Source organism: Mandrillus leucophaeus, unplaced genomic scaffold (assembly GCF_000951045.1).
Source record: "Mandrillus leucophaeus isolate KB7577 unplaced genomic scaffold, Mleu.le_1.0 Scaffold311, whole genome shotgun sequence".
Classification (NCBI taxonomy): Eukaryota; Metazoa; Chordata; class Mammalia; order Primates; family Cercopithecidae; genus Mandrillus; species Mandrillus leucophaeus.
The window spans coordinates 3,588,625-3,608,214 of record NW_012103266.1 but is presented as its reverse complement, the minus strand read 5'-3'; the positions used below and the strand labels follow the sequence as shown (position 1 = coordinate 3,608,214).

The 19,590-nt window shown below is 35.9% G+C and overlaps 1 protein-coding gene across 4 annotated transcripts in view; it reads left to right on the top strand.

The window, feature by feature from the left end:
• The window catches only part of DIAPH2 (diaphanous-related formin 2), a 964,164-nt gene that overhangs the window by 271,732 nt on the left and 672,842 nt on the right, over positions 1-19,590 (top strand). For all 4 annotated transcript variants that reach the window (XM_011987565.1, XM_011987563.1, XM_011987566.1 and 1 more), the window contains 2 exons: positions 1,676-1,996; positions 8,766-8,880. In XM_011987565.1, the coding sequence (XP_011842955.1) occupies positions 1,676-1,996; positions 8,766-8,880 (436 nt within the window). The remainder of the gene's footprint in view (positions 1-1,675; positions 1,997-8,765; positions 8,881-19,590) is intronic.

The window sequence follows — 19,590 nt, the reverse complement described above, 5'->3', positions numbered from 1 at the left end:
TTCTTCACTTCTGTGTACCTGCAGGCTGAACACCACGTGGAAGTTGCCAAAGCTTGGGGCTTACACCCTCCAAAGCTATGTCTCGAAATGTACCATGACTCCTTTTATCCATGGCTGAGGTGGCTGGAATGCAGGGCATCAAAGAGACTGCACACAGTGGGAGGGCCCTGAACCTGGCACAGGAAACAGTTTTTCTCCCCTAGGCCTCCAGGCCTGTGATGGGAGGGACTGCCATGAAAGTCTCTGACATGCCCTGGAGACATTTTCCTCATTGTCTTGGTGATTAGCATTTGGCTGTTCATCACTTATGCAAATTTCTGCAGAGGGCTTGAGTTTCTCCCCAGAAAATGGATTTTTCTTTACTACTGCATTGTCAGTCTTCAAATGTTTTTAAACTTTTATGCTCTGCTTCCTCTTGAATGCTTTGCCACTTACAAATTTTTTTCTGCCGGATACCCTAAATCATCTCGCTCAAGTTCACAGTTCCACAGATCTTTAGGGCAGGGACAAAATGCCACCAGTCTCTTTGCATTGCAAGAGTGACCTTTATTCCAGCTCCCAACAAGTTTTACATCTCCATCTGAGACCACCTCAGCCTGGACTTTATTGTTCATATCACTGTCAGCATTTTGGTTAAAGCCATTCAAAAAGTCTGTAGGAAGTTCCAAACTTTCCCACATTTTCCTATCTACTTCTGAGTCCTCCAAACTATTCCAGCCTCTGCCTGTTACCCAGTTCTAAAGTTGCTTCCACATTTTTGGGTGTCTTTACAGAAGCACCCCACTATCCAGTGCCAATTTACTGTATTAGTCTATTCTCACACAGCTATAAAGAAATACCTGAGACTGGGTAATTTATTTATTTATTTATTTATTTATTTTATTATTTCTTTGAGACGGAGTCTCCCTCTGTCACCAAGGCTGGAGTGCAGTGGTGCAAGCTCAGCTCACTGTAACCTCTGCCTCCTGGGTTAAAGCGATTCTCCTGCCTCAGCCTCCTGAGTAGCTGGGATTACAGGCATGCGTCACCATGCCAGGCTAATTTTTGTATTTTTGTAGAGACAGGGTTTCACCATGTTGGCCAGGCTGGTCTTCAACTCCTGACCTCCGCTAATTCACCTGCCTCAGCCTCCCAAAGTGTTAGAATTACAGGCGTGAGCCACCACACCTGGCCAAGACTGGGTAATTTATAAAGGAAAGAGGTTTAATTTACTCAGTTCTGCAGGGCTGGGGAGGCCTCAGGAAACTTCCAGTCATGGCCAAAGGGGAAGCAAAACACATCCTTCTTCACGTCACAGTAGCAAGGAGAAGTGCCAAGCAAACAGGGAAAATCCTCTTATAAAACCATCAGGTCTTGTGAGAGCTCGCTCATGATCACGATTTGGGTGGGAACACAGAGCCAAACCATATCAGATACCAACTTTCCTAGCATTTGTATGGTAACAGAAGTAGTCACTGTCCAGAATTTATAGTGCTTATTAAAAGTCTACACAAGTCTTTTTCATATACTGTTAAACCCTTAGATCTCGCTAAATATTTAGATATTTTAGTAATATCTAAAAAAGTGTATATAATCTTAAAACATAAGATAAACTACAAATATCTATTGATATACATTTCTTCAATTTTTCAATTATATTTTATAAGCATTTAAACTTTGATTATTTATATTTCAGGCACAAGTACTCTCAAGTTCATCAGGAATTCCAGGTCCTCCTCCAGCACCTCCATTGCCAGGTGTAGGGCCGCCTCCACCACCACCAGCACCACCTCTACCTGGAGGAGCTATTCTTCCTCCACCACCACCGCCTTTACCTGGAATGATAGGGATACCACCACCACCACCACCACCACTTTTATTTGGGGGACCTCCTCCACCACCACCCCTTGGAGGAGTTCCTCCTCCCCCAGGAATATCACTTAATCTACCTTATGGAATGAAGCAGAAAAAAATTTATAAACCTGAAGTGTCCATGAAGAGAATCAATTGGTCAAAGGTAATACTAAAACTAGAGTTTTTTTACTTTATCTAGCTTTTGTTGATCATTGCTATGTGTATGTATTGTTTAATGTTTGAGGGTATGACTGCTGACTCTTTCCGTTCCTTTGTGAGTTCATCATTTTATGTCCATCTTTCAATTTAGGCTCCAGATAATTGGAAACTCTCCAGATAGTTTGACATTGTGAAGTAGGCAAAAGGAAAATCTAAGTGATGTAGAGAATAATATTTGAAATATACCACCAAATGAAAAGCAATTTTGATTCTTTTAACATAGCTTTTCTTTAAAAAAATTTTTATTGATGTGTAATATTTGTACATATTTATGGGGTACATGTGATTTTTGCTACATGCATAGAATGTGTAATGATCAAGTCAGGGTATTTAGGATATCCATCACCTTTAACATTTGTCATTTGTTTTTGTTGAGAACATTCAGATCTTCTCTTCTAGTTATTTTGAAATGTACAACATATTGTTAAATATGGCCACTTTACTGTGCTATCAAATGCTAGAAATTATTCCTTTTATCTAACTATATGTTTGAACCCATTAACCTATCTCTCTTCACCCTCCCACCTCCCACACACACCCTTTCCAGTCTCTGGTAACTATCATTCTGTTCTCTACCTTCATGATATTCACTTTTTAAGCTCCCATGTATGAGTGAGAATATATGATATTTGTTTTTCTGTGTCCAGCTTTTTTCACTTAACATAGTGATCTGCAATTCCATATATATTGCTGCAAATGACAGGATTTCAGTCTTTTTTATAGTTGAATGGTATTCCATTATGTTTCAATACTATATTTTATTTATCTATTCATCTGTTGATGGTCACTTAGCTTGATTTCATATCTTGATTTCATATCTTTTCCATTCTGCCTAGTGCTGCAATAAACATGAGGATGCAGGTATCTCTTTGATATACTGATTTCCTTTCCTTTGTATAAATACTTAGTAATCAGATTACAGCATTATTGTGTGGTAATCCTGTTATTTAGGAGCATTATTGTATGGTAATCCTATTATTTACATTTTTGAGAAATCTTTATTTTGTTTTCCATAATGGCTGTACTAGTTACATTCCTAACAATAGTATATGAAAGTTCTCCTTTTTCCACATCTTCTCCAGCATTTTGTTTGTCTTTTTGATAATAGCTATTCTAATAGGCATAAGATGCCAGTAAGATATCTCACTGTGGTCTTGATTTGTATTTCTGTGGTGATTAGTGACGTTGAGCACATTTTCATGTATCTTGGCCATTTGTATATCTTCTTTTGAGAAATGTCTACTCAAATTATTTGTCTACTCTTTAATGTGATTATTTGTTTTGTTGCTGTTTTTTGGGTTTCCTGTATTTTTTGGATGTTAGTCCAGTGTTGGATAAATAGTTGGCAGATATTTTCTCCCATTCAACAGATTGTCTCTGTTAATTGTTCCCTTTTCTATTCGGAAGCATTTTAGTTTAATATAATCTCACCCATTTTTGTTTTTGTTTCCTGTGCTTTTCAGGTCTTAGCCACACAATCTTTGCCTATATTAGTGTCCTGGAGCATTTCTCTTATGTTTTCTTCTAGTAGTTTTATAGTCTCAGGTCTTATGCTTAAATCTTTAATCAAATTTGAGTCCATTTTTGTATGTTGTGGGAGATATGGGTCAGGTTTAATTCTTTTGCAAATGGATATCCAGTTTTCCTATCATCATTTATTGAAGAGGGTGTCCTTTTCCCATTGCATGTTCTTGGCACATTTGTGCCAAATCTCTTAGCTGTAAATATATGGATTTACTTCTGGGTTCTCTATTCTATTCCACTGGTGTATATATCTCTTTTTACATTAGTACCATGCCGTTTTGACTACTATAGCCTTGTAGTATATTTTGAAGTCAACGTCCTGCTTTGATCTTTTTGCTCAGGATTGCTCTGGCTATTCAGGCTCTTGCGTGGTTCCATATGAATTTTAGGATTATTTTTCCTATTTTTTTGTGAAAAAATGTTAATGGTATTTTGATAGGGATTACACTGAATCTGTAGATTGCTTTGAGTTGTGTGGTCGTTTTAACAGTGTAAATTCCTTTATTCTATGAGCATTGTATCTCTTTCCATTTGTTTGTGTCCTCTTTAATTTCTTTCATTAGTGTTTTGTAATTTTTCTTATAAAGGTCTTCTACTTCTTTGGTTAAATTTATTCCTAAGTTTTTTATTTTTTGTAGCTATTGTAAATGGGATTGCCTTTTTATTTTTTTTCCAGCAAGTTTATTATTCAGCTATAGAAACACTAATAAATTTTGTGTGTTGATTTTGTATCCTCCAACTTACTGAATTTATTAATTATATGAGTTTTTTGTGGGGTGTTTAGGTATGTCCAAATGTCAACTCATGTTGTCTGCAAAGAGGGACAATTTGATGTTCTCTTTTCCAATTTGGATGTCCTTTATTTCTTTGCTTGACTGATTGCTCTGGCTAGGCCTTCCAGTACTATGTTGAATAGAAATGGTGAAAGTGAGCATCCTAGTCTTGTTCTAGTTCTTAGAGGAAAGGCTTTCATGTTCTTTCCATTCAGTATGATGTTAGCAATGGGTTTGTCATATATGGCATTTATTATGTGGAGGTATGTTTCCTCTCTGCCTAATTGTTGAGAGTTTTTATTGTGAAGGGATGTTACATTTTATCAAATGCTTTTTCTGCATCTGTTGAGATAATTATATAGTTTTCATCTTTCATTCTTTCGATGTGATGTATCACGTTTATTGATCGGCATGTGTTAAACCATCCTGGCATTCATGGGGTATATCCCATTTATTATGATGTATTATCTTTTGGATATGCTGTTGGATTCAGTTTCCTAGTATTTTGTTGAGGATGTTTATGCTTGTGTTCATCAGGGATGTTCCTAATTGTTGTGTCCTTGTTTGGTTTTGGTATTGGGGTAATGCTGGCCTTGTAGGATGAGTTAGGAAGATTTTCCTGCTCTTCAGTTTTTTGCAATAGTTTGACAAGAATTGATGTTAGTTCTTTTTTACGAGTTTGGAAGAATTCGTCAGTAATGTCATTAGTCCTGGGGCTTTTCTTTATTGGGGGGGACTTTCTTGGTAAATTGTATGTGTCCAGTAATTTATCCATTTCCTCTGGCTTTTCAGCTTGTTAGTGTGTGGTTGTCCATAATAGTCTCTGATGATCTTTTGTATTTCTGTGCTATCAATTGTAAGGTTTCCTCTTCCATTTCTGATTTTGTTTATGTGGTTTATTTAGGTCTTTTTTTTTTTTTTTTTTCTTGGATAATCTAGCCAGTGGTTTATCAATTTTATCTTTTCAAAAAACCTAAGTTTTTGTTTTGTTGCGCTTTTGTGTTGTATTTTTAATCTCTGGCTCAGTTTTGCTCTGAACTTTATTATTTTTTTTCTTCTACTGATTTGAGGTGTGGTTTGTTCTTGCTTTTTTAGTTCCTTCAGGTGCAAAATTAAACTGTTTATTTGACATCTTTCCATTTTTTCGAAGTAGGTGTTTATTGCTATAAGCATCCCTCTTAGCATTGCTTTTACTATATTCCACAGGTTTTGATATATTGTTTTTTAATTTTCACTTATGTTAATACATTTTTTAATGTTTTTCTTTATTTTTTAATTGCCCCAGTGGTCATTCAGGAGCATGTTCTTTAAGTCTGTGTACTTGTATAGTTTCTGAAATCTCTCTCATTATTGATGTCTAATTTTATTCCATTGTGGTCTGAGAAGATACCCGATATGATTTTGATTTTTAAAAATTTGTTGAGACTTGTTTTTTATAGTAACATATGATCTATCCTTGAGAATGTTTCTTATGCTGATGGGAAGAATGTTTATTCTGCAGCTGTTGGATAAAATGTTCTGTAAATGTCTTTTAGGCCTGTTTGTTCTAAAGTGCAGTTTAAATCCAATGTTTATTTGTTGATTTTCTGCCTAGATGATCTGTCTAATGCTGGGAGTAGGGTGTTGAAGTCCCCAACTATTACTATATTAGAGTCTATCTTTCCCTTTAGATCTAATAGTATTTTCTTTGTATATCTGGGTGCTCCAGTGTTGGGTATGTATATATTTTGACATGTTACATCCTCTTGCTAAATTGATGCGTCTATCTATCTATCTATCTATCTATCTATCTATCTATCTATCTAGACCTACTTTGTCTCTTTTTACTATTTTTGACTTAACATCTGTTTGATCTGATATATGTATATTTACTCCTCACTTTTGGCTACCATTTGCAATTTAATATCTTCTATTTTATTATTTTCAGTCTATGTGTGTCTTGCAGGTGAAATGTGTTTCTTGTTGGAAGCATATAGTTGGGTCATGTTTTTTAATACATTCAGCCAGTCTATATCTTCTAAGTGGGCAATTAATTGGTTTACATTCAGGTTTATTATTGATAGGTGAGGACTTATTCCTGTCATTTTGTTAATTGTTTTCTGTTCATTTTGTATATCCTTTGTTTTTTCTTTCTTTCTTATTGTTTATCCATGTGGTTTGTTAGTTTTCTGTAGTGTTAACGTTTGAGTCCTTTCTCTTTCTCATCTGTCTATCTGCTCTACATGTGAGTTTCATAGTTTTATACTACATGTGAATTTTATACTTTCATGTGCTACATATATTCTCTTTCAGATATGTAGGACTCCTTAAGCATTTCTTGCAGGGCTTGTCTGGTGGTGATGAATTCCCTCAGTTTTTGCGTGTTTGGGAAAGACATTATGTATTTCTCCTTCATTTTTGATGGATAGATTTGTTGGGTATATACAACTGGCTTCCAGTGTGTGTGTGTGTGTTTTTTTTTCCTTTTGGCACTTTAAATATAGTATCCCATTCTCTCTTGGCCTGTAGCCTCTCCAATATGCTGCACCACGTGTTCCTGGGATGTAGGACACCTTGTGGGCTAGAATGCTGGGACCTGGTCTCATTGCTAGATCTAGCCAGTATCACACCACTGCAGTCATCTGGGTGGATGTGGGAGATTTCAGTGGGCTCCAAGGATGTGGAGATAGAGAATCTTTCAGCCCCAGGGCAGGATGTAGTCTGATGGGGTTTGGACTCTCAATCTGTTGCCATACTGCAGCTGCTTCGGTCTTGGTGGCATGTGTGGGATCCAGTGTGAATGCCCACTCTAGAGCAATGCCTTTGCACAGACTGCCGGTAACTTTGTTTACTAAAGACTAGTTTCAGGGCCTGTAGAGGCTGAGTGGCTCTCCTATGGCTAGAATCTTCAGAGTTCACAGTGGGAATCTGGACCACTGGGGATATGTTATTTACCCTTTTCCCACATTGGGATGCTTCTCTGGGCGGCCAGCTGATCACAGCCAGGCTTGCTGCCTGGATTCCTGCTCCTTCCATGCCTCAGGTGTTTTCTGTAACTTCCCTGCCAAATTCCAATGTTTTTACATGTTGTGATTATCTACTCTCTTTTTTGGCTTTTTATGGAGGATATGAGTGCCACCTGCCTCCTGTGAGCTGAAGCCTCTTCCCCATTTTTCTTAAATAAAATCCTTTTTATTATTGAGCCTTTTTATCTTACTTGTTTTTCTTAGTGAATGACTTTTTTTTTAAGTTTTACACTTTCAGATAGTGTGGAATAAGTGACAATATTCAATATTGACATACCTTAATTTTTAAATATGATGTATGAAAATACTTTCTTCTGAATGTTGTTAGACTTTATTATTATTAGCAAATAATATGTTTTAAAAGGTTATTATGTAGATTGACACAGTCCTCATTCACTGGGAACTAATCTAATGAAAATCCATTTACCCGGACAACCATTTGGGGAAATGTGTCATCCAAGAACATATTTACAGTATTAGACAGCATCTATGTAGTAAGTTGGTTTAAACAGAATGATGGTTAAATCATTTTTCAGTCTTATGCATATATTTATGCTTTGCTCATAAGAGTAAACTTGGAGTAAATGGTTTTAGAATGTAGTTTTTCTTTTAAAAAGATTAGGTACAATTCATCAAAATACAAGATTTCAAAGCTGTTGCCTTGCTATCTGCCTGTGTTAATGTAGTGATATGCTTCCTAATTTAACAATTTAGTATGCAGTGTAATGGTAGTTACACATCACGAAGCTTCATGGTGTATTGGAAGATAAAGTTTTAATCTTGGGTAGTAGTTAAGACCACGGTCCTCTGGAGCACTTATCTGGGTTTAAAATCCCAGCTCTGCCATTTACTAATTTGGGCAGCCACTTAAACTTTCTTGGGCTCTGTTTCCTCATCTTTTAATGTGGAGATAATAACAGAACAGGTCAAAAAATTATTACGAGGATTAAATTAGTTAATATATGCAAATAACTTAAGACAGTACCTGACACAATGTAGGAGGTGTGTGTCAGCTATCATTATGGTTGCTAACTTAAACCTAATGAGTGAACAAAGGGAATTCACTTTTCTAAGTCTGAGTTTCCCTGTTTTAAAAAACCCAGGAACAAGAAGATTTTATGTGAGTTGGGGTTAGGATTTCCTAAATTATTTTTAAGACTCCTTCCAGGAGAATAATTTTTAAGCTGCAATTTGCTATGTGGCCTATTTCTATTGTTTGCCATTTCTTCACACAATTCTGAATTTCCCAATGAATATTTACTTTATAAGTATTATTTAGATACATCCTGAAATTGACTTAGAAGATAGAGGAATAAAGGAACTGTCATTCAACCTTGCTGAAAGTTAGTTCCTTGAAAATTTAAATATGAAATTATAATTTAGAATCTTTTCTTTGTTATTTTTGTTTCAGATTGAACCCACAGAATTATCTGAGAACTGTTTCTGGTTAAAAGTTAAAGAAGACAAGTTTGAGAATCCAGATCTCTTTGCCAAACTGGCATTGAATTTTGCTACTCAGATGAAAGGTACATTTTTAAAAATAAAATATAAGTTCCTGATTCAAGTATAATTTAATTCAGTGCTTTGCTAAAAATTTCTAGTAGTGGGTATATGTATAGTTTTCCCACATCAGACAGGGTGAAACATAAATAGATTGACATTTAACTATATTTTACCTAGTAATTAAAGAAGGAAATTTCTTTTACCTTTGAATTTTATTATACATAAATGTTATTATTATTCTGAAAATACAGGTTTTACTTTTATTGTTAAATATGTGTGTTGCACTGCTCCATTATGAAATTGTCATTTTTATTGAGAAGCAGGGGAGGTGAATCTGTTGATTCATCAAGTAAGAGAAAATAATGTGAGAGAACACTAAAGTCTCAGAATTTTTCATGAAATTGAAATAAGATTGGTCCCATAGTCTTAAATAGTCTTTCCTGTCATGCTTGTATTACTTATCAATTTGGATTCCTAGGAAATGTTATAGTTTTTGCTATAATTAGGTATTTTGTATTAATATCAAAATCCAGTGCCTTATAAGTATTGTTTACTGATTTGATAATAGAGTGCTTTGTTTATGATTAGATCCTTTATTTATTCACTTGTGAATTTCACACATGATTTTGTTACTATACAGGTAGCTTCTCAATCTCATAATAGATAATTATGGTTCATTAATTTTTGGTATTTTATTTCAACATGATTATTTCACTAATTGTTGCAGAAGTGATAGTTTAGTTAAGGATATTACTTTTTGTCTGAATGAGTTCTTGCAATTGAAAAATGGAAGCAATCCATACTCTCATGCCCCTGAAATTAGCACCTTTATCATTCATTTGTCTGATTTGTCACATTATGCCTTAGAATATGAGAATATAAATTTTGGAATATTGAGAGAGAGGTGTGAAAGTTTTGTTTTAGATTATGTACACTGGAGGTTGTTGTGCTGTATTCGTTGTTCTTTGTAAATTGAAGTTCATATGCACACACAAATCTGGGGTGATTAGACTATTCTGAAGAATTTTGACATTTAAAAAAAAGTTACTATTAGGCCTACCTTTCTTTTTTCTTGTTTGGTATTGTAGACCTCACATTTAAAGAATTCTTCAATGATTCAAGTGATTACCATTTATTATAATCACTTTTTAAAGTTAAAAAATTGCTTGTAGCAAAGTGTTCATGCTTATGGCAAATTATTCATGTAGTAAAATAAGGTAGTTTAACAAATGTAAATCTCCCTTCAATCTCAGACTTATAGCATTTCGCCCAGATAAAATCATTAATTCTAATTTTTCACGTTTTCTTAATTCTAATTTTTCACGTTTTCTCCTAGAAATAGTCTATGCCTCTCAACACATACGTGCATTTATGATTTTTCGTTTTTTATTCCTTGCTGTTTTCACCAACTGTGCCTGAAGATTATTCTGTAGGTGCTTGTTTTTATCTACTGTGTTCTTTTTACATACTGCATAAAATGTTGTGTATGGGCCTATCTTAATTTAATTAATCCCATATTAATGGCTATTTAGATTAGTTCTAGTCTTTTGCTTGTTTAAGAATTGCTGTGGTGAACATGACTCTATATATGCTGTGTTTCACAAATTCCACAAGTAAAATTCCTGGATAAAATGCTGTGTACATTTACAAATTTTAACGATAGTATGAAATTGCATTCTGATGAATTTGTATCAATTTATAGTGTCACAAAGAATATATATGAATATCTGTTTTCCCAAAATCTTTGCCCACCTCAGAGGTGAAAATGGTAAATCATTGTTGTTATAATTTTTGCTTTTTGAATACAGAGTGAGATTGAGCACATTTTCTTATATTCACAGGCAATTTTATTTTACTTTCCTTTTTAAAAATAATTTTAACTCTTATTTTATATTCAGGGGGTACATGTGCAGGATTGTTACATGGGTATGTTACATGATTCTGAGGTTTGGGATGCAAATGATCCCATCATCCAGGTAACGATGAGCATAGTACCTGACCATTAGTTTTTTAATCCTTACCCTCTTCCCTCCCTCTGTTCTCTATTAGCCCCTAGTGACTATTCCCATCTTTGTGTCCAAGAATATCCAGTATTTAGCTCCCACTTATAAGTGAGAATATGCAATATTTAATTTTCTGTTCCTGCATTAATTTGCTTAGGATAATGGCCTCCAGCTGCATCCATGTTACTGCAAAGGGTATGATTGATTGATTGATTGACTGATTGATTTGAGACAGAGTTTCGGTCTTGTTGCCCAGGCTGGAGTGCAATGACGCAATCTTGGCTCACTGCACTGTCTGCCTCTCGAGTTCAAGCAGTTCTCCTGCCTCAGCCTCCCGAGTATCTGGGATTACAGGCGCCCACCACGCCTAGCTAATTTTTGTATTTTTAGTAGAGATGGGGTTTCGCCATGTTGGCCAAGCTAGTCTCAAACTCCTGGCCTCAGGTAATCCACCCACCTCGGCCCCCCAAAGTGCTAGGATTACAGGTGTGAGCCACCGTGCCCGGCCAGGATATGATTTTTTAAAATTATGGTTGCATAGTATTCCATGGTGTATATGTACTCATTTTCTTTATCCAATCCACTGTTGGTGGGCACCTAGATTGATTCCATGTCTTCACCATTGTAAACAGTGCTGTGATGCACATAAAAGTGCATATGTCTTTTGGGGGAAATGATTTCTTTTCTTTTGGATTTAAACCTAGTAATGTGATTGCTGAGTAGAATGGTAGTTCTGTTTTAAGTTATTTGAGAATTCTCCGAACTGCTTTCTACAGTGGCTGAACTAATTTACATTCTTACCAACAGTGTATAAAGTGTTCTGTTTTCTCCACAGCCTTGCCAGCATCTCTTTGGGTTTTTTTTTTTTTTTTGGCTTTTTAGTAATAGTCATGCTGATTCATGTGAGATGGTATCTTATTGTGGTTTCGTTAGTGTTATGAGCATTTTTTCATATGTTTGTCAGCCTCTTGCATGTCTTTTTATTTTTATTTTTATTTTTTTGAGACAGAGTTTCACTCTTGTTGCCCTGGCTAGAGTGTGATGGTGCGATCTCAGCCCACTGCAATCTCTGCCTTCTGGGTTCAAGTGATTCTCCTGCCTCAGACTCCCCAGTAGCTGGGATTACAGGTGCCCGCGACCATGCCCAGCTAATTTTTGTATTTTTAGTAGAGACGAGATTTCACTCTGTTGGACAGGCTGGTCTTGATCTCAGGTGATCCGCCTGCCTCAGCCTTCCAAAGTGCTGGGATTACAGGTGTGAGCCACCATGCCTGGCCCATATGTCTTCTTTTGAGAAGTGTATGTTCATGTTCTTTGCCCACTTTTTAATGGGGTTATTTGTTTTTTGGTTGTTGATTTCTTTAAGTTCCTTATAGATTCTGGGTATTAGATCTCTGTCAGATGCATAGTTTGTGAATATTTTCTTCCATTGCGCAGGTTGTCTATTTATTCTGTTGATAGTTTCTTTTGCTGTGCAGAAGCTCGTTAGTTAAATTAAGTCCCACTCATCAATTTTTGTTACAGTTGCTTTTGAGAACGTAGTCATGAGTTATTTCCTGAGGCAGATGCCCAGAATGGTGTTTTAGGTTTTCTTATAGGATTTTCATAGTTTGAGGTCTTATATTTAATTCTTTAATCCATTCTGACTTACTTTTTGTGTACGGTGAAAGACAGGGTTTCAGTTTTGTTCTTCTGCATATGGCTAGCCAGTTATCACAGCAGCATTTATTGAATAGGTAGTCCTTTCTCCATTGCTTATTTTTGTTTGACTTTGTCAAAATTCAGATGGCTGTAGGTGTGCAGCTTTATTTCTTGGTTCTCTTAGTCTGTTCTGTTGGTCTATGTGTCTATTTTTGTACCAGTACCATGCAGTTTTGGTTACTGTAGCCTAGTAATATAGTTTGAAGTCTGGTAATATGATGCCTCTGGCTTTGTGCTTTTTGCTTAGGATTGCTTTGGCTATTTGGGCTCTTTTCTGATTCCATGTGAATTTTAGAATAGTTTTTTCTAAGCCTGTGAAAAAGGACATTGGTAGTTTGGTAGGAATATTATTGAATCTGTAAATTGCTTTGGGCAGTATGGCTATTATAATGATATTGACTCATCCAATTTATGAGCATGAGATGTTCTTCCATTTGTTTGTATCACTCATTATTTCTTTTAGCCATGTTTTGTGGCTCTCCTTGTAGAGATCTTTCACCTTCTTGGTTAGATGTGTATACCTAGGTATTTCATTTTTTGTGCCTATTGTAAATGATGCTGTGTTCTTGTTTTGGCTCTCAGCTTGAGAGTCATTTGAGTTTGTATTTTGAAACTTTACTGAAATTGTTTGTGTTCCAGGAACCTTTTGGCAGTCTTTAGTGTTTTCTAGGTATAGGATCATATCGTCTGTGAGGAGAGATACTTTGACATCTTTTTCTATTTGGATATCTTTTATTTCTTTCTCTTGACTGATTGCTCTTCCAAGGACTTCCAGTACTACGTTTAATAGGAACGATGAGAGTGGGCATCCTCGTCTTATTCCAGTTCTCAAGGGAAGTGCTTCCAGCTTTCCTCCATTCAGTATGATGTTGGCCGTGGGCTTGTCATAGATAGCTCTTATTATTTTGAGGTATGCCTAGTTTCTTGTGGATTTTTATCATGAAGGGATGCTGGATCTTATTGATGGCTTTTTCCATGTCTATTGAGATGATCATATGGTTTTTGTTTTTAGTTCTGTTTATATGATGAATCACACTTATTTATCGACGTTGACAAACATTGAATCCCAGAAATAAAGCCTACTTGATCTTGCCAAAGTAACTTTCTGATGTGCTTGATTTGGTTTGCTGGTATTTTGTTGGGAATTTTTGTGTCTATGTTCATTAGAGATATTGGCCTATAGTTTTCATGTTCTGTTGTTTCTTTGCCAAGTTTTGCTATCAGGGTGATGCTGGCTTCATAGAGTTATCGAGGAGTCCCTCCTCTTCAGTGTTTTGAAACAGTTTCAGTAGAATTGGTACCAGCTCTTCTTTTTATGTCTGGCAGACTTCAGCTGTGAAACTGTCTGTTCTGGGTTTTTTTGTTTGTTTGTTTTTGTTTGTTTGTTTTTTGTCGTTAAGTTTTTTCGTTGTTGTTGTTTGTTTTTTTAATTACTGATTTAATTTTGGAACTCAATATTTGTCTGTTCCGGGTTTCAGTTTCTTCCCGATTCAATCTTGGGAGGTTGTGTGTTTCCAGGAAACTTATATATCTCCTCTATATTTTGTAGTTGGTTTGCACAGAAGTATACATAACAGTCTCTGAGGATCTTTTGTTTTTCTGCAGGATCATTTGTAATGTCACCTTTGTTGTTTTTTATTGTGCTTATTTGGATGGCCTCTTTTTTTCTTTTTTAATGTAGGTAGTAGTCCGTTTATCTTGTTTATGCATTCATATAATCAACTTTTGGTTTAGTTAATTCTTTGTGTGGATTTTTGGGTATCAATGTCATTCAGTTCTTCTCTGGTTTTATTCATTTCCTGTGCTAGCTTTTGCAATGATTTGCTCTTGTTTTTCTGCTTCCTCTAGGTGTGAAGCTAGATCTTTAATTTGAGATTTTTCTAACTTTTTCAGGTAGGCCTTTAGTGCTATTAACTTCCCTTTTAATACTGCTTTTGCTGCATCCCCAAGATTTTGGTATGTCGTGTCTCTTTTCATTTATTCCAAAAAAATTTTGATTTCTGTAAAGCATAAAATTTCTTTTTCTGTAAACTTCTCCCTCCATTTCTTTGAAAATTTTCTATTGAGCATTTACTCTTTAGATTTTGGACTTATTTGAATTGAATGCTACAAGAATCATAGATTTTATATAATTTTAGAGTTAGTCTGGATCTTAGAAGTTATTAAGCACAGACTCTTTATTTTACCAATGAAGAAACTGAAGAGACAGTGAGGTAAGTGTAAAACCCATTAAAGATAGCGTGGTATAGTACGAAAAGCCAGCGGAAATAAATTCGCACATACTTGCATTCCAGCTGTGATACTTGTAACCTCGGAGACTGAATTTTCTCATGCATAAAATGAATAGACTAATGTTTACCTGGTAGTATTGTGAGAATTAAACAAGGTTATATATTTAAAGCACTCGGCACATTGGTATCCCTTTCATTTAACCTGATGCTGTGTGTGTGTGTGTGTGTGTGTGTGTCTTAGTTATTGATGCTTCAGTACAACTGTTAATTCAGCAAAATTTACTGCTCTTCTTTTCAGCACTTGGTAGAGCTAATCAGTCAGAATTGAAGCAATTCTTACTGCAGCTGCCAAAACCTAATCAAACCAAATCAAAACCAAACAAAATTCATATAAAACCTCTCATGTATGTATTGCTGAGAAAGCTTTATTTTCATTCCTCTTAACTTTGATTCTTTGATTTTTCTATTTCACACTACTACGACTTCCCTAATTGTGGATATTTAAGTAGAAATTTGGAAAGAATCACCTTTCAGTACCATGACTTTTACTAAAATTTACTTCTGAAAGGACATATACAGGATCAATTATGCATCATAGCCTATTTCAGACATACACACCATAGGTAAAATAAATTTTAATGTTACTAAACTGCCATTCTTTTGTAACCCGCAGTAACTATTGATTGATGTTACTGTAATCGCTGAAGTTCCTTGTCATTCGCAGTGCCTTGATTCATAATGTGGTCAATAGGTGGCAGGTTTAGTAAGAAATCAGCAGGAGGGTCTGCTTTCATCAAACTTAAACTTCATCGCCCTGGTTTTCTTATCTCTAGGACACCTTTTTCCCCCATTTTGCTGTTCATTGCAGCTCACTCAGCTGCATTCTGGAAGGAGCATCATTCCTGTTTTTGCTAATACCTATTTCCAAACCTCTTAGACCAGTGTTCTAAAACCTCTGACTCTTTTTCACTACTGCAAGAACATAGGAGAGCTCATGCCTCTGTCCTCGCTAAGTGTACCGTAAAGCACTACAAGTCTATTTTTCAGGAAGTTGTTTAAGAGCTAAATAGGAGCTTTAAAATACACTAGTTTTGATATCTATAATATTTAAATGTTCAAATATTTAATACATGAAGGTAGCATAAAATTATACTTCCTATTTAAATTACTGTTAGAGTTTTAGATAAAATTATTTTATTGTGTTATTTAAAAACAGATCATTTCTGTTTTAGGAAAGAATGGATCTCTCATTTCACTTAGGTTAAGTTTGTATGGTACCTATTGTGTGCGAGGTTCTATACTAAATGGGAGGGAAAGAAATGAATAAGATCTTGTCCAGGTACCAGGGAACTCACAACCTACTGAGAGAGGTAGGAGGATGCCCAGTATATTTAGTCAAGTTGTAGTAATGTTAGAGTAAATATTTTTTTAAAGCCATTGAGGTACAAAAACAAATAATTAATTTTGAGTAGGGTCAATGGAGATCCTAGAGGTAGTATAATTAGAGTTGGGGCTTGAAATTTTAATAGAATTTCTGTAGGGGAAGAAGGAAGGAAAGATGGCATTCTAGCTAGAGAATACCATTAGTAAAATGTTAAAAGAAAAACTGGAGACAAATCAAATTTAACAGAATTCATTTGAGCAAGCAATCATTCATTAATTGGTCAGCATTCAGAACCAGCAGGGTTTCAGTGTGAGCCTCAACCTTTTATAGTATGAGCACGGGAACAAAGTAGAAAAATCGTCTAATTGTCTACAGATAGTCATTTATCTCATTTGGGCGTGGTGTGATGAGGCATTTGCCTTGTTTGGGAATAGGCTCATCAGTTGGCTGCCTACAATTGGCTGAAGTTTGGCTGTGATTGGCTGAAGCTTAGCTGTTTAAAATACACAGTTGGCGTTTCATCTCTGCGTAGGCCTCTGCATCCGTGGATTCAACCAACCATGGACAGAAAATATTTGAAAAAAAAAAATAATAATATACTGGGCATGGTGACTCATGCCTATAATCTCAGCACTTTGGGAGGCCAAGGTGGGAGGATCATTTGGACTCAGGACTTTGAGACCAGCCTGGGCAACGTGGTGAGACCCCATCTCTGCAGAAAGTAAAAAAATTAACTGGGTGTGGTGATAATGCACCTGGAGTCCCAGTTACTTGGGAGGCTGAAGTGGGAGGGTCACTTGAACCTAGGAAGCTGAGGCTGCAGTGAGCCATGATTGTGCTCCTGCACTCCAGCCAGGATGACAGGGTCTCAAAAGAAAGAAATGTAAAAAATACAGTATAACAACTATTTACATAGTATTTACATTAATGGCAGAAACTGCAATTACTTTTGCATCAACATAATATTTAGGTATTATAACGAATCTAGAGATGATTTAAAGTATATGGGAGGATGTGCATAGCTTCTATATGAATATTATACCATTTTATATCAGGTATTTGAATATTTTCTTTTTTTTTGTTTTTGTTTTTGAGACGGAGTTTCGCTCTTGTTGCCCAGGCTGGAGGGCAATGGCATGATCTCATCTCACCGCAACCTCCACCTCCTTGGTTCAAGTGATTCTCCTGCCTCAGCCTCCTGAGTAGCTGGGATTACAGGCATGCGCCACCACCACGCCCGGCTAATTTTGTATTTTTGGTAGAGACAGGGTTTCTCCACATTGGTCAGGCTGGTCTTGAACTCCCGACCTCAGGTGATCCGCCCACCTCATCCTCCCAAAGTGCTGGGATTACAGGCATGATCCACTGCACCTGACCAAATATTTGTATATTTTGGTATCCGCAAGTACTCCTGGAACCAATCCGCGGTTGATACTAAGGGATGACTGTACTCCGTCTTTAGGTTTCCATTTGTTAAGTTGGAACTTAAAGTTTGGAGACAGGCTTGGGCCAATGATCTACTGTTCATTTAATTTATTAATAAGGAGGAGTGAAAGGCATACTGCATTGAAGGCACAGGCAGTTAGCCTTGGGTCAGGACTCTGGAATGAAGAGACTTTGTGGCATAGGTGGTAAGGAAACTTCACACTGAGGAATTAGGGTTTTATTCTTTAAGCATTAGTGGTTTAGTAATTTGGTGATTAGCCCTTGAATAGACCTTTGGGGACAGATAGGTGATGGGAATATATAGATAGGTAATAGATCATTGATTGTGAGTAAGTATCAGTAGACTAGGTAAGATATGATGATATCCTGACTAGTATGAATTCCTAATCTGCATCTCTAAGGTCTATTCTAGTTCCCAAATCTTGTACCTTCATGCTTATGACATTTACGTTCTACTCACAAGCCATAATAATGTCATATTACAAAATATATTTCAAAATACTCTCTGAATTCATGAAATATATATGTTAGAAACAGCTGGAGAATATCCTGTTAGTAGCTTTGAATATGTATCATATATGTAAGTGTTGGAATTTGTATATATGTTCTAGTTTTGTTTATTATTCGATTTGATGATATTTGGGGGCATATAACCATCAAGGCTAGAATGGTAGTGTCATTCTCCTTTAAAAACTATAGTAATTATAGACAATAATGATATTATATAAGATTTAAAGTAATGATGGTTCATATTAACTAAATTTGAAATAATAATAAAATATGTAGCTTATAACTGCTAATTCTAATTAGAATTTCTAGGGTTCTCTAGAGGCTTCAGGAAGAACAAAGATAGTGTGGGTAGAAGTTGTAAGCAATTTCTTTGCTTTTAATGTTGCTTGGAGGAAATATAAGAAATAAACATAAGAGCTTAATAAAATTTAGCTTCTTTAATAATATATTTCTGTAGTGCAATTTAGCTTTAATAATAACAGAAAATAGAGGTGTTATAAATATTTGAAATACATATAAATGTCATTTTGCAGTGCTTGAAATATTGGACATAGCTTCAACCTTATGGTGTAACTGAGTTTGAAGATGTGTGTATGTAAAAGCACTTTTTCTTTAGGATCATATTTTAATGTGTGTTTCTTAGTCTTAGAGTCAACTGGCTGCTTCTGAAGATACCCACCCTTGCTTGGTTGCTCAGTACAGTCTTCTCTGTTTAGTGAACTCATGAAAAGACAAAAGAGTGGTAAAGTGTAATTCATCTTTGTCTTCATAATATAGAAATTTTTGCAATTGACTTGAAATTAATGAGATGTCAGTCTCAGAGTGCACAGCCCTTATAAGATGGTGCTAACGTGTCCAGAGAGAGTTCATGTCCTAACAAATAATTTGTCATCTTAATGACACAACATGCATCCTTCTGTAGTATAAGCTTTAATGTATACGGTAACAAACCAGGAAGACTTAATTCTTTCAGGCAGCAAACTAAAAGCCATACTTAAGTGTCTCAGTGTGTTTGGGCTGCTATCACAAAATACCATAAATTGGGTAGCTTATAAACAACAGAAATTTATTTCTCACACTTCTGGAGACTAAGAATCCAATATCAAAATACTGGTATATTTGGTGTCTTGTGAGGGCCTACTATCTGGATTATGGAGGGTAGCTTCTTTCTGTAACTTCACCTGTTGGAAGTGGTGAGCTCTGTTTCTGGAGTCTTTGTTATAAGAGCACTAATACAATCATGAAGGGTCTGCCCTGATGACATAATCACCTCTCAAAGGCCCCACCTCCTGATACCATCACCTTGTGTGTAGGTTGGAACATATGAATTTAAGGGGGGACATAAACATTCAGTCCATTGCAGTACCTGTACATAATTTTTCCTTCCTTCCTTCCTTCCTTCCTTCCTTCCTTCCTTCCTTCCTTCCTTCCTTCCTTCCTTCCTTCCTTCCTTCCTTC